The following is a 13732-nucleotide window of genomic DNA, read 5'->3' on the forward strand; positions in this document are numbered from 1 at the left end:
GTAATTTTTCATGTGCCTAGCATAAACACAATAGCTACAATATTATTAAATTCTAGGGTTTAGTCTCAGAACATCGCACGGAGTCCAGCTTAGTCTTAAACTGTGAGCGAATTTTTCATTTTAACAATCTCAAAGTTTCACATTTTTGTCAGTTCAGTGCAATTTGTTATAAGCATTTTTCTAAAACATACATTTAATCCAATGTTAAATCCACATTTCAGTCTGATCCGTCTCCAGAGCTGGGCTGACTCAGAGGGTCACATGTCCTTCTTCCTGCCAGCAGTTTGTTGTCAGTCACACCCGAATTAGCATTCCTATTCAGCCCAAGGATTCCTTTGTCTGCACTGGGAGCAACAGGCCAGGGTGCCCCTCCTAGGTCCTTTTCATAACAGCCTGTCAATTTCTTAGCCAAGGGCAGGGGGGGGTTTCCTTTGTTCAGGGGGAAGGTGTGGAATTAGTTTGAAGCACAGTGTGGGAAACTTTAACTCCTAAACCTAATGTCTAAAAATGGTCTTGTCTTATAATATAACTCACATTTTTAACACCTACATTAACTAATTTCTTACTTCAAGCCTTTTCAGAATATAGTTTTGAATTGTCTCCACCTCTTAGGCTTCTGATAGCAAGTCTTTCTTTTGCATAGTTTGAACTCAATGTACAACTTTACACACAATGGTTTTAAATCGCCGGCTTCTGATAGAGGTGAGTAATGGTATTACACCAATTTTTGACAGATTTCTTCCAGCAAGCAATCCTCAAAAGTGGACTTTGTTCAGATAACACATACTTCTGTGGACCTTATATTTATGTAGATTCTTGCAGTAGAATGATGTTGACCACCCAACAAGGAAGTTGGATCTTTTTGGGTGGTTTGTGAGCCATGATTTTTGCAAATTTAACACCAAATAAAAACGGATTTTTGAAACAGCTCTGCTTCTTTTGCAATGATTTTGCTCTGTGGGCTGCCAAATCATGGGTTTTGGCAGTGGTCATAGGCAAAAGTGGATAGCGGCCTATTTTTCAGCTTTTTACTGTGCGCTTTCTGATGATTTCTAGCGAGCATCATGCTTTCCGGCGGCGATTTCTGAGGTTTCTGCTGCCAGCAATGCACAGTAATGTTGCAGGGCTTGGATTAGTGGGTTCAGACATCCCACAGTACAGGACACCCAGTTAAAACATGGCGAGATGTTTCCACTTTAGTGTTGCAAAGTCTACAGTTGTTCTCAGTCAGTGGTGTATTCAGCCAACTACCAGTATACTCCCGAGTATAGGATGTTCAGTCGTAGGTAGATAATGAACCTTCTAAACCTCCCGTCACAGAGTTTAGTAAGGTAAGAATGCAGAGTTCCAAGTTCATGACTCTGAAGAATTTAATCGCCATAGCGTTCCTCTTCTGGAGGCTATTTGTAGTCTCAACACTATCCCAATTCAAATTCTTTTTTTTCAATATAAGTCCAGCATTAGGTACAGACAACATCTGGAAAATATAATCTTATCCAAATGAGACAGGGCATCTTTTCTCAGTGCATCAAGAATTCCATTCAGATCATAAATCCCCATACGAGTGGCAAGGAGTCCCATTAAAGTACAGTCTGCAGCCAAACAAGCAGAGAGCAGGCAGTATAAATTACACTGCTGTATTAACCAGCGTGATCTAATTGACATAACACCCAGCTCCCCTCTGGCTGCCTCGACAGGCATGGATTGTGGAACTCCAAGGACAGATCACAGGATTTTAACTCTAGCGCCTTCAAGCCTTTCAACAAATCTCTCAGGCAGTAATTCCAGGCATACAATAAACCGGGCACAATGCTGGGACAATATATAGATAGCTTCCGCTCCACATTGTTACCTCCTTTCAATGCAATACAACTTTTTCCACATTTTAGGGAGAATTTAGTCTTCATAAAAAGGATTGGCTGGGTTGGATTTTATTAGGAAGCCTAAATAGAGATAACTATCGACCACCTCTAATGAATGCTGATTTAAGTTCCATACAAATTTGCATCACACCTTTAGTTTATTGCCCAATATCAATATTTTAGTTTTGGTTTCATTAATAGATAAATAGTTCAGTTTAGAATATGAAGAAAGAGCAGTAATAGACCAAACCCCAGGACCTGAATTTATTCCACAACCCTGGTCGAGAGACTGAATCAAATGCTTTAGAGAAGTCTATAAAACACATGTATAGCTTCCCATTCGGTTGTCTAAGGGTTTCATTAAACAAATAATGTAAGGCACAAAGATTATTAATCATGCAATAACCCTTCCTGAAAACTTTCTGAAACTTATTGAGGCAATGTTTCTCCTCAGCCCATTGTCCATCGGCCCCCGTGAGAGGGCTTGTCTTGGGTTGGCTTCTTCAATGCGACATGTTTTGTTAATCTCCTTCCCAAATGATGCTCCCTCACTAAACAGTGAGAGGATTAGCATTTTACTTTATGCGGATGACGCAGCCCTCACTTCAGAAACCCTAAGTGGCATAAAGAAACAATTTGCAGGTTTTTAATCATTTGCAAAGACAAAAGGATTCGAAATAAACAAGACCAATGTAATGGTCTGTGAGCAAAGAGCAGGTTGATCAAATAAATTAAATCCATCCATTGATGCTGCCAACCTTCAATAACAAGCGTTGGCAATGGCAAGAGTTTGAGCTTTTCTGTGGGCACAGGAAAGGCATTTGCCAGGTACTGCAAGGGTGGTATTAACTGTCTAGCAGGTGCAAAATGGTGCAAGTACCTGGGCATCTAATAGCAGTGTCTGGCACACGCCCAATACTTATACACAAGCCAAAATTGTTGGCTTTGCCAATGCTTTTTAACAGGACTTCAGTCAAGGACACAGATAGTGCTTATAAATCGAGTGGCTGAAGGCAGACCTTGTTAAGACATTTTTATTATACCAGTAACACGCTTAAAACTCCAATTAAGTCATTACTCTCAGAAGACTGCTTTGAGAAAACACTGACAGGCACTTTGAGTGCACAGTTTGATGGTAAGGCTTGAATGAAGCAAACTCCAAGAGTTCCCACAAGGAGGAGTTTTGTGCAAGGAGGGCCAGCAACTGGATGGGAATGGCCATGGGGATTAGCATTGCCATGGGCAGTCAATTGGTGGGCAAATAAGCAAACAACACCCACAAGCTTTGTGTTCCTATTCATATGCCATTTCTCTCTATCTGCACTCTAACGCAATGGTTTTGGCTTATAGGTGGCACTAAATAGTCCAAACTAAAAATGGATTGTGGTCTAGTTAATGTAAGGGAGGCATGGTATCACAAGTATGATACTGACACAAAAGGTATAATTTGTAAGACCTTTATTGGTGTTTGTTGAAGTTTCAATTGGGTTGGAGAAACTCCTACTTTGCCCTATAGCTAGGATGGGAGTAGTCTCGACCATCACATAATAAATAAAACAGTCCTAGTTCAGTCGGGGAAATCAAAATGGCCTATACTAACATAACCTAATGCCTGCCCTATAGCTAGTACAAAAAGTGTGAAAAGGAGAATATGTATGCAAAGGAAAGTCAGTGTTCGAATATGAAGAATAAATGTAGCTGCGTCAGCTCTCCTCTCCACGTTGGACAGCAATGATACACTCTCACTCAGATTCTTAATACAAAGGCAGTTCAAAACGTGGATCGAGGCCCACCTGGCCTTCCACGTTAAAGTCTTGCTTTCCAATTTCCAAAACACAGTTCACCATAAAGTACGCGTCAGTTCCCTCTGTCGGGCTCAGACCTCTTAAAGCAAAAGTTCACATCGGTCTCCCTTGGTCGGGCTCAGACCTTTCACAGCAAACCAAAACATGTGCAGGGGTTCCCTTCCCCAAGTTTAATTCACCTCCTTAGGAGTTCCCTTCCCCTAACCTATTACACTTTGGGTCTCCCTCAGTCGAGCTCAGACTGTTTGCTGATGTCGGAGACTCTCGAATGTACGTAGCTTTTTCTACAGACCTCCGCAGGACCACTTCATCTTTCTAGCTTTGAATTCACACTCTTATGTTATTTGCCCCAGTGCTTCCTGGTCTGGGTAGTTCACTGTCTTATGCATAAAAGTTCAAATTCACCTTTTTACTTTCCCCTTCTCTCAGGGTTAATTTTGATCACCTCGCTTTTACGGTTCATTCTACAAACTTTTCACCTTTCACAGAGACTTTCGAGTGGGCTACTTCCTTTCATTGGACCACTACGTTACTCTGTATCGCTGACTTTACAGCTATCATTACTTCAAAGTTCATGTGCAGGTCCGCCTTTCTTCGCGTATCACCCAGACGTGTGCAGCCTTCAATTGTCAGATATAATGTTGCCACTTCAATTTTCTTTAGCACACACCTGTCTCTCATGTTGCTTGCCAAATCACTGGCAGTTTGCGTTTCTTTCTTGTCTCTACTGTCTTCCAGTTTACGAGTCAAGATTAGTATCACACGCTTGATCTCGCCTCCCCAACTCTGCCATTCATCCGGGAGGGTCACTGGTGTCCTTGAACCACAATGAAGCCTTCTTGTTTGGGATTTGGCCTTCTCCATGTGTCTTTCGTGGACTTTTGGATGCAACAACCTTCTGCACAGAACTCCTGGGGTACTCCACCCGTGGTTCTCATCCCTCTGTCCATTGCTCTGCTCCAGCAGGGTTGCCTTTGCCCCTGAAGTTCTGCTCTTACTCGCATTCCACCTTGCCCAGAGTGTGTCTCTATGTTCCGCATTTTATCCGCGTGAGCAGCGCTAATTGACATAAGAAGTATGCACTTAGAGTCAAGTGTCTGACTTTGCCTGACCCAATTAGCGAGACAAGTCCAATGCGATGTGTAAGAGTTAGAATTGTTACTCTCAGTTGCCCTCTTCCTCTGCCCAGTGTTCGTGTAAAAACGGAGGTGGGAGTGTTGGGACATCGGAGAATCCTATATAATAGGAGCTATCATGGGTAAGGGAAAGGGAGGAATACCACGTCTCACCATCGGCTGTCCCACCTCTACTCCCCGAAGACCCCTCACCCAGGTGATCCTCCCACACTGGTCCTCCCCCAGGGTCTGGATCCAAAGGTGATGGCCGTGCCCTGGCCACCTGAGAGAGAGATCCCGGGAACTAGCAGGTGAGACACCCTTTGGTGGCTCACAGTAAGTAGAAAACAGTGCCCTAGTATTAATTTTGCAATTGCCACATAGTGGAGAAATGTGCTTATAACTGTGGCAATAATGTAATTTGTCCAGCCATGGAAGTTATTAAGGTGCAAGGTCATTGTACGGCAAGCAAATCTGCGATCATTCCAAGGCTAAGGCTTCAAACAATTATGAGGTATGCCGAATAGTACACCCACCACACTGTTGTGACTGGAACTTAACTTGATAAACATAGTGCATGTGGCTGCATTAAAACTAGAATCAGAATGGATACACCTTTCGTCTAATCCAAACCTGGAGGTGTATAGGAATTCCTTTTTGGACGTTTTTGCACACGGGTGGTTTGAATTTGCCATGGAGCACCCAAGTAAAACAAATATGTAAGGATATAGGGCAAGAGAACATGTGGAAAACCCCAGTGGTAATCAGCAAGGCTGCCAAATAGGAAGTGAAAGAGCCATACACTGTGCACATACGCAGGAAGTGTAGATATAATGAAAAATTATAAAGTCATGCTGTTGTCGCCACTTCGCAAAAGAGCATAGATTATATGCTAAATTATGGACTGGAATTCTTCAAAACCTGGGGTGCGGATAATAGCAATGTTTGCCCCTTTTGTGTTGGTATTGTACAATTACTCCAATATTTCCTGCTACTCAGCCGCCACTCTAAGGCTATTAGAAGATCCACTTGATGAATCTGCTTTAATCGCTATGGAAATAGGTCCAGGCATGTAGTCTTGCAATTTTGCAAATCAGTAGAGGTCCAGGGTGTTAGCCTCGTGATTTCGGCTTACATGGCCAAAGCATGGTCCTGTACAGAAAGATGTAAAATGTCACTGACTGCACTGGAATTAGTATAAGTGGCTAACTGACTTCACGTATTCAGGTGGGGGCAGAACACAAGTGATGTTGCTGCATGACAACTTTGTATGATAACTTGACAAGTGTATGTGCCTCATTATGGCCTTGGCGGTAGCTGTGCCCTTATTAAGGGCACGGCTGCCGCCAGTAAGGATTTTTTACCGGGTCCAAGAAAAGGGCAATAACCGGGTTATGCCAACCTTGGTGGACCCGATAATTGCCCTTTTCTTGGACCAGTTAAAAATCAATCCCCATTCCCATTTGAGACCCATAGGGCTCAATGGGAATGGGGAAGATGCTAACAACGGTCCCGTTAATGACAGGCCCATTGTTAGCACCCTGGCCTGCTAGTGGGTCCCGCTTTTCACGTCTGGTCAGACCAGATGTGAAAAGCGGGACCCGCTAGCAGGCCTCGTAATAGGGCATCCCGTAATGAACGGTGCCGGTCCCGTACGGGCATCGTTCATTACGGGAGCGCCAGGGTCCTAATGAGGCCCTAGATCTCTAATGATATCAAAATGTGTATACCATAGTAAGCCTGAAATACAGTGGTAGTAGGCTGAGTGTAAACGTGCTGATTGTATTATAGTATGGCCTAGAGATCTGTATTATCTGTAGGGCGATGTTTTAAATAATGAATTGAGTTTATTTATATGCTAGTGTGTGTGTGTGTGTGTGTGTGTGTGTGTGTGTGTGTGTGTGTGTATTTGTTTTTTTGACATCCTGACGAAATAAAGCTGTAATTAAAGAATAGCCTTAACCACTTTGGTCTGGGGCGATCTTTGGTGGTCTTAACTTGGGCCTACCAAGATTCAAGCTAGAGGCCATTACCACCACAGCTCGCCCCCTTCCTCTGTGGTTATACATGCAGAGCACAAAAGCAGAGCCTCCATCAGTTCTACCAATTCTGCTTTGTTTTGAAATATATGTCCCAGGTCTACCTCCAAAGGTTACAGCCATATTAAGCACTTGGCATCTAATAGCAAAATTGGTCCGATGCACTCTACATGTTGATGCAAAAAAGGGAGTATTCATCTGCAAAAAAACGAAAGGTTTTGAAAACACTATTTGTGATAAATGGATAAATATGTACATCTTTTCATCTGGAGAGAGATGAAGCACGTGCAAATATGCCATAGCTGCCCAGTCGCTATATGCAGATTTACAGAAACAGTTTTAAAGCATCCGTCCATTTAAGTTACATCATTGATGGTCCAACAAATGCACTTTGTGTCTTTTTTTTTGCTTCAAGGAGGAACAAGCCAACACGAGCCTGTCCCGATACAGAAAAGTGCAGCATGAGCTCGAGGAAGCCCAGGAACGAGCTGACATTGCAGAATCACAAGCCAACAAACTCAGGGTCAAAAGCCGTGATGTAGCAAGCAAGGTGAGAGATACATTAAACCTATCCCCACTTTACTCCCCTTGATTTAAATATTAAAAAACATCTTGACTTGCCATTGCATTTCCGATTCGAGTATTTCTGGCATGGTTCTGTCCACTTTAGCATACTAGAAAAAACGTGTGATATAATTTCTGCAATTAACTAGGGTCACATATCTAATGTAAAATAGTTGGTTTTCAAATGTGTTTAGTGTATTACTGGGCAACTGAATTCAGATATCTACATCCTTCAAGACCATGCACCCATTCTAGTCGTTGATGTAGGGATAGCTGGGAAACAAGCATGACGTAGCAAACATTCATATAAATATATATCATCTGTATAAATATTGTATACATATGTTTTCTATGCTTCCCATTGGTTCAAATATGTAATTCCTGTGAATTATTAAAATAATGAATAGGAAAACCTTCATTGCTGTGAAATATTGGGTTTGGCACAACTGTCATTCGTGCAAGAACAGTAGCTACAATTACTGTATATCCTCAACAGGTCCCCAACAGGCATCAAAGCCATTGTACATGGGAAGCTAGAAAAAATAGATCGTTTTCTGAAAATGAAAAGGTGTTTATCACTGGGTAGCAAATAGGTTATAAATACAAACATCAGATTAATCATAACAGTAGTCGTACAGATGAGGTAGGCCTTATGAATTGTGCCTGGGTCCATCCTAGGGTAGAACCGTAGGAGAACCTTTGCATATACCATACACATGATAAGTACATGATGATTATTGATTGTAAGTGCAGTGCCCGTAAGCTGTGCAGTGGCGATCGGACAAAGACCTAGCAATTCAGCCGGCAGAGGTCTCTGTGTTAAGGCGGAGGCCATGGGATAAATGACTGGGCTAGTGTGAATCAGGCAGAAAAGTCACTAGGGTAATGGTGTCTAGAGGGAGTGGTGCGAGGTCTCCCAAAGAAAGTAGAACAATTCTATGGGTGGGCATGGACGTGGGGTATGGGTGGAGGTAGCCAGCAGGGAAAAAAGTGGAGCAAAGGAAGCCAGTAGCCTAGGGTGCAGTGCAGTGACAGTGGGATGCCTCAGTTTTCATCAAAAGGAGGGATCCGGCATATGCGAGCAGTAAAGTAATTCACATTTTGTGGTACAGAACAGAGGCAGTTACTTGTCGCAAGTAGCAACCCAACTTAGCTTGGAAATAAGCAATTGCTCATCTGGAGAGTTAGCACTAAAGATGGGGAGTGAAGACAGACCTTGATAAAGAATGTGAAGGATTGGAACAATCAACTCAGCACTGGGGAAAACTGGCCAATGGTGTGGAACCATTATTCTCATGCATGAGCTTGAATAACTGCTCAACAGACTATTACACAGTCTGATATGTCCGTGACAGAGGGATGCAACGGGCTAGCGCCTTGGGCTGTTTTGCAGAAATGTATGGGTCAGTATGGGTTATTTACCTCATGAAGCACTTTCTATGTAACCCTTGATGTAACTATTCCATGTGATCCCAACCTGTAATTAGGTGCCATTTTCTTAAGTGGGGGTATTTAAAATACTACTTCTTTTTACCATGACCACCATACCTGCAATAAAGATAAATGCATGCTTTCTACAGAGAGCTACAAGAGGGAGAACTAAAAAGAGCAAAATGGAGACACAAAGAAAGAGCAAAGAGAGAGAAAGGGAGACTGCAAAATCGTAAACCCCGAAATATAAAGCCATTGCATTTATAGAGGAGTGAATGCAATATTTGTATGCAGGGTATTATTGGATTAGATGTGTCTGTAGAAAGGTCCATTGACAACATATGTGTTTACCTTCAGATGAGTTATCTGCAATTGTCTATCAAATGTCATGATCATGAATAAGGCAGAACCCAATGACTTCATTCAGATGGAAAAGTGTAGAGGGGTCACATGGTCTAAATTACACTACCCAAATGAACGCTTGATCTGGAAACCCAAAAGCATTATACGAACACACCAGGGATAGTTTATTTAAATTGAGCTTACTGTTTTATAATTCCAGAATTACATCAATTTTGGCATGTCTGGGTGAAGAAGTAAAACTCGTTATTGATTCTTAAATATTTAGGTATGTTTGTGCATGTAATGAACATGTTAGCGTAATCAATAAATAAGAATACAGAGAGGTTCTGTTGTATGGCCATCATCACACCAATTTAGGGACAATGCAGTGGATATCTTCAACCTGTTCATGCACTTTGCATATTGACACAAAATACCAAGTAAACATTTACATTGCTGTGTGCCCACAAGCCAATACAACTTCTACAAATTACAACAACATATATTTTTTGGTTAACAGATCAGGTCAACTGAAGTTGTTGTTGCACCGTTCACCATCTTACCATCCAATCTGCAGTATGTCAGTATGTCAAACAATTCAATCGCCTTCTAGGACCCTATATAAGGAGAATGTCTCTATGGGTGTACAGCAATCTATTTAAATGCATAATCCGTCATAGTTTACTTTGTCCCATTAGTTTACCCTTTCTAGGCTTAGTGTGCCTAATTCCTCTGAGGCCGGATTTACTACATTCCTCATCCAGTTACCTAGATGAAATCCTTTTGGGTTTTTCAAGTTGATGGCCATAGGTCTTCTAGATAGCAACAGTAATAAACTAAGAACCTTTGGAATTTGTTTCCCCCTTTCCTCTCATAGATAAGCCACAGAAGGCAGATTTTCAGGGAATATGCTGGCACCCTGCGGATAAAAGTATTGATGGACACAGATACTTCCCGCAAGTATGCCTGAATAATAGGGCTTTCCTATACCAAATACCAATATCAAAACCTTGAGGGAAAACACCTGGGACAGGATTCCAAGCAGTTCCAGATTAATTGTATGTATCTAAACCGGATGCAAGTATGTCCTGTGAGACAGGTTAAACGGCCAGTCTGACTTTCTGCAGGAAATGCTGGAATCATATCTCATGAGTGTTCTCTCAATGTCTGGATATTGCCATTTCCAACTTCCATAAAGTATTCACTTATAATACAAGCTAGCATCTCAATTGCCATGGGAAACTATTGGGGACAAAAGTTTTCAATTTAAATACCAATTATCAATGAGCACAGTTAAAATTACATATTTTAAAATGTATGTTATCATTCTTGCGTGGTTAATGTGTGTAGAACAAAACCACTTGAAATCACTCTTGATGAAATGTGTGCCACTATTTCTGAATTTTCATAACAGTGATTTTGTTTTTCGATGTTTTCAGAAAGGAGACAGTGAAGAATGAACATATATCTGTCAGTAATGGAGGAAAATAATATTTGCAAAATGTAAATTTATTGTCTTCATGAGAAGTGTAATTGATATTTTTCCAGCTACAAAGGTAATAATAAATGCTTTAAATTCCAAGAGGTTTCATCTTGTCTCTTTCCATCTAAGGACTTTTATAGGGACAGAACATAAACAAGTGATACTGTCTAAAAGTATGATCAAAACTGAACTGACCATAAAATTAAGAAACAATGATTATTAAAATAACATGAACATGTTTTCAGTTCACAGTGAAGACACTGATTTCAATATCCATTAATGCACTTTTGATGTATTCCAAAATACTTTAAAAAAACAGCAATTGCTCTTAATGGTGAAATGAGAGTGTACTATAGCCTAATATTACCCCTGAACAAGTTGCAGTGACTACATGTGGAATGAACAAATTTGAGAGTGCGTGTGCCATTTAGTTTATCAATTGTACCGCTTTGCGAAAAGGAAACAACATAGACAATGAACAAATTACATGTGATTGTGGCATGCAAGCAGGGCATGACTGTCATAGGTTGAGTGTCTTTCTGATTTATGAACATGTTCACAATGCTTTCTGAAAACATCTTAACAACACCAGGGTTTCCCATTTGTGCACTCTACATATTTTAGGAATCTAATTTTTCAGTGAAGTGATCTTGTTACTTCCATTTTCATCATTGATAGTGATTTAAGACTTGATTGATATTTTCCAATATGTCTGCTGCTGACCACCTGATTATCAGTAGTCTGAAACATGTGAGACTCTACCTACCTTGCAATCATCTGCATTTATAAATCCAGTTCCAGTTGAGTTTGTATGGTAGGACTTCATCCAATCATGTGTAATATGGATTTCCCATACCTGCTCAGTATAGGGGAGTTCTGCATCTATTAAATACAGTGGGGCAAGTGTGATGCTTCACTTTCTATACTGAAGCTCTTATGAGCACTCTCAAAAACAAAAACAACCTATACACTTGGGAAAATCTAGTGGTTTAATATGATTGTCTTAAAGCAATGAGTATGGTCATGCCCACTTATGTCACTTTTCTTTCAAGAACTTTTCATCTTTCTTTTAAGAGAGCTGCATAGATCCCACTTAATTGGCTGACACCCCGTCAGTCCCAACACTCAACATGAACCAATGACCAATGAGCCAAAGAATGAACTTAAAGACCAAACACTCAGCACACAATCAAGCTGAATGGCTACCAGACTCAGGCCACTGCAGCAAACTCAGGAAGACATGGGCTAAGATAGCAGATAATTTAGCAACTTGAGATGGAGATGTCCCCCTGGCGCACAATTCCCCATAAGATCATGGACTATTGCAACAGATTGATAGTCCAAATGTCCACTAATACCACACATCACTTCTGTGCTGCCCAAAATAACCAAAGCTAACACACAAATTTATGTCAAGAAAGGGTTAATACTTACCTCATGTCAATAATGTAACAACAACTCCCCTGTACCGAATAAGCATGGGGCGTTCCTATTCTATGGCAAGATCTGAGGTGGCTTACTCACCACCATTGAAGCAAGGTCCTTGACTGGTTTAAAGTAGAACTCTTTAATAACAGCCACTTAAAACTGTCAGCCTTCTTTATAAGCCCGCTCGATGAGACCCTGCGTGAAAAGCCTGGGGGGTCAAAGTGCTCCTGGTCAAATGTACACCAAACACAGATACATACACATCTGCCTGTTCCATAATCCATCTGACCTCTTTCAACAATGTAGGCGATAAAGCATCCCTTTAAAGTCCTGCACAACCAAATACGGAACACAGATGTTCCCAGGTCTCTAGGCTCCTAATTCAAAGACTCATACTCTTTCAAATACCTCACCAGGCAAAGTTTAGGACTAGAAGGGAAAGCAGGATTTGGTCCGGAATGTGTAGTGATCTTAGTTTCCCTATGAATATAAAACGTGACACCTTCAGATGAAATATTCTGCATAATACATCCATGGATGTGCTGACCTCCCTTGCAAGAAATAAGACACAATAGCATTGTAAACTTGACTGAAGAGCTGTCAGATTAATGGAACCACTGTATGGCCAATCTTTCAGAAGTGCAAGAACACTGCTCTTATCCCAAAGAGACAAGTAACAATGCATTGGAGGGTTTACCATTCAGATACCCTTTAACAAATGACACACCAGTGAATGTTCCCCCACTTGGAACCCATCCAACCGTTTGTGCCATGCCGATAGGGCTGACCTGTACCTGGTACTCACTCACATGACTGCAAATCATCAAGCCACTAGTATGAAGTAACCATCGTTGATCAAGGGGTCCAACTCCCCGATTATACACCAAATAGGAAGCAGGTCTCATCGCAGCAATATCAACGGATCCATATAAGGTACCAGAAGAACTGGAAACCATGCGTGTGACCTCTAAAAGGGCATCACATGGATAAGGCTCTATTAGTCCGTCCTGTCCCTGTTCAGAATCAGACAAACATCTTAAAGGTAAGAAAATCATACTTTATCTCGTGTCCTCAGTAGTGGAGAAAAACATCTGTCACCACCCATGTCATGCATGCATACCCACACCCGTTGACCATTCTGGGTCCAGCTTCCAAATTAAAAACCTTAGGAGTTGAGCTTTCAGGTAGAATGCCAAAAGATCTGCATGATGCAGACCTAATTTCTCCTGTAAAAACACTCAGATCCTGTCACCAAACACTGAGATCTCTCACATACCTTGCATCTCAATCTGCCACTACATTCTCCCAACCGGACAAATACTCTGCCATTACTCATATGATCATCTCCGGGCACAAGTAGCAGACGTCCCTGCTTAGTTCTATTGGCATTCTTGACCTAGAACCACCTAAATTGATCATGCACTTGGCCGCAGAGACATGCTGTCCAGTTGGAATAGGATGCAATGCTCCACAATGTCTTTTACAGTGTCATTTTGATGAAGAAGCCTTCCCGGAGCTCAAAGCAATTGATATATAGAGATAACTTGGTAGGAGGTAATATTGTCCCCATATATAATGTCGCCATACATACAGTCGCTGGGAAATGGCATAGGTGACATATATGGGGACAAAATGTAGGGTAGCAGTGGTTGCAGGGGATGTC

At 41.5% G+C, this 13732-nt stretch overlaps 1 protein-coding gene across 1 annotated transcript in view; it reads left to right on the top strand.

Annotated features, from left to right (window-relative positions):
* Positions 1 to 10740, top strand: part of LOC138569504 (myosin-1B-like) — a 70796-nt gene extending 60056 nt beyond the window's left edge. Inside the window, exons 39-40 of the mRNA XM_069647536.1 lie at positions 7237 to 7371; positions 10598 to 10740. Of these exons, the coding sequence (XP_069503637.1) occupies positions 7237 to 7371; positions 10598 to 10618 (156 nt within the window). The 3' untranslated portion in view covers positions 10619 to 10740. The remainder of the gene's footprint in view (positions 1 to 7236; positions 7372 to 10597) is intronic.
* Positions 10741 to 13732: the final 2992 nt, after the last annotated feature.

The sequence above is a fragment of the Ambystoma mexicanum genome, chromosome 2q, assembly GCF_040938575.1.
Source record: "Ambystoma mexicanum isolate Mex_15411 chromosome 2q, UKY_AmexF1_1, whole genome shotgun sequence".
NCBI classification, from domain to species: Eukaryota; Metazoa; Chordata; class Amphibia; order Caudata; family Ambystomatidae; genus Ambystoma; species Ambystoma mexicanum.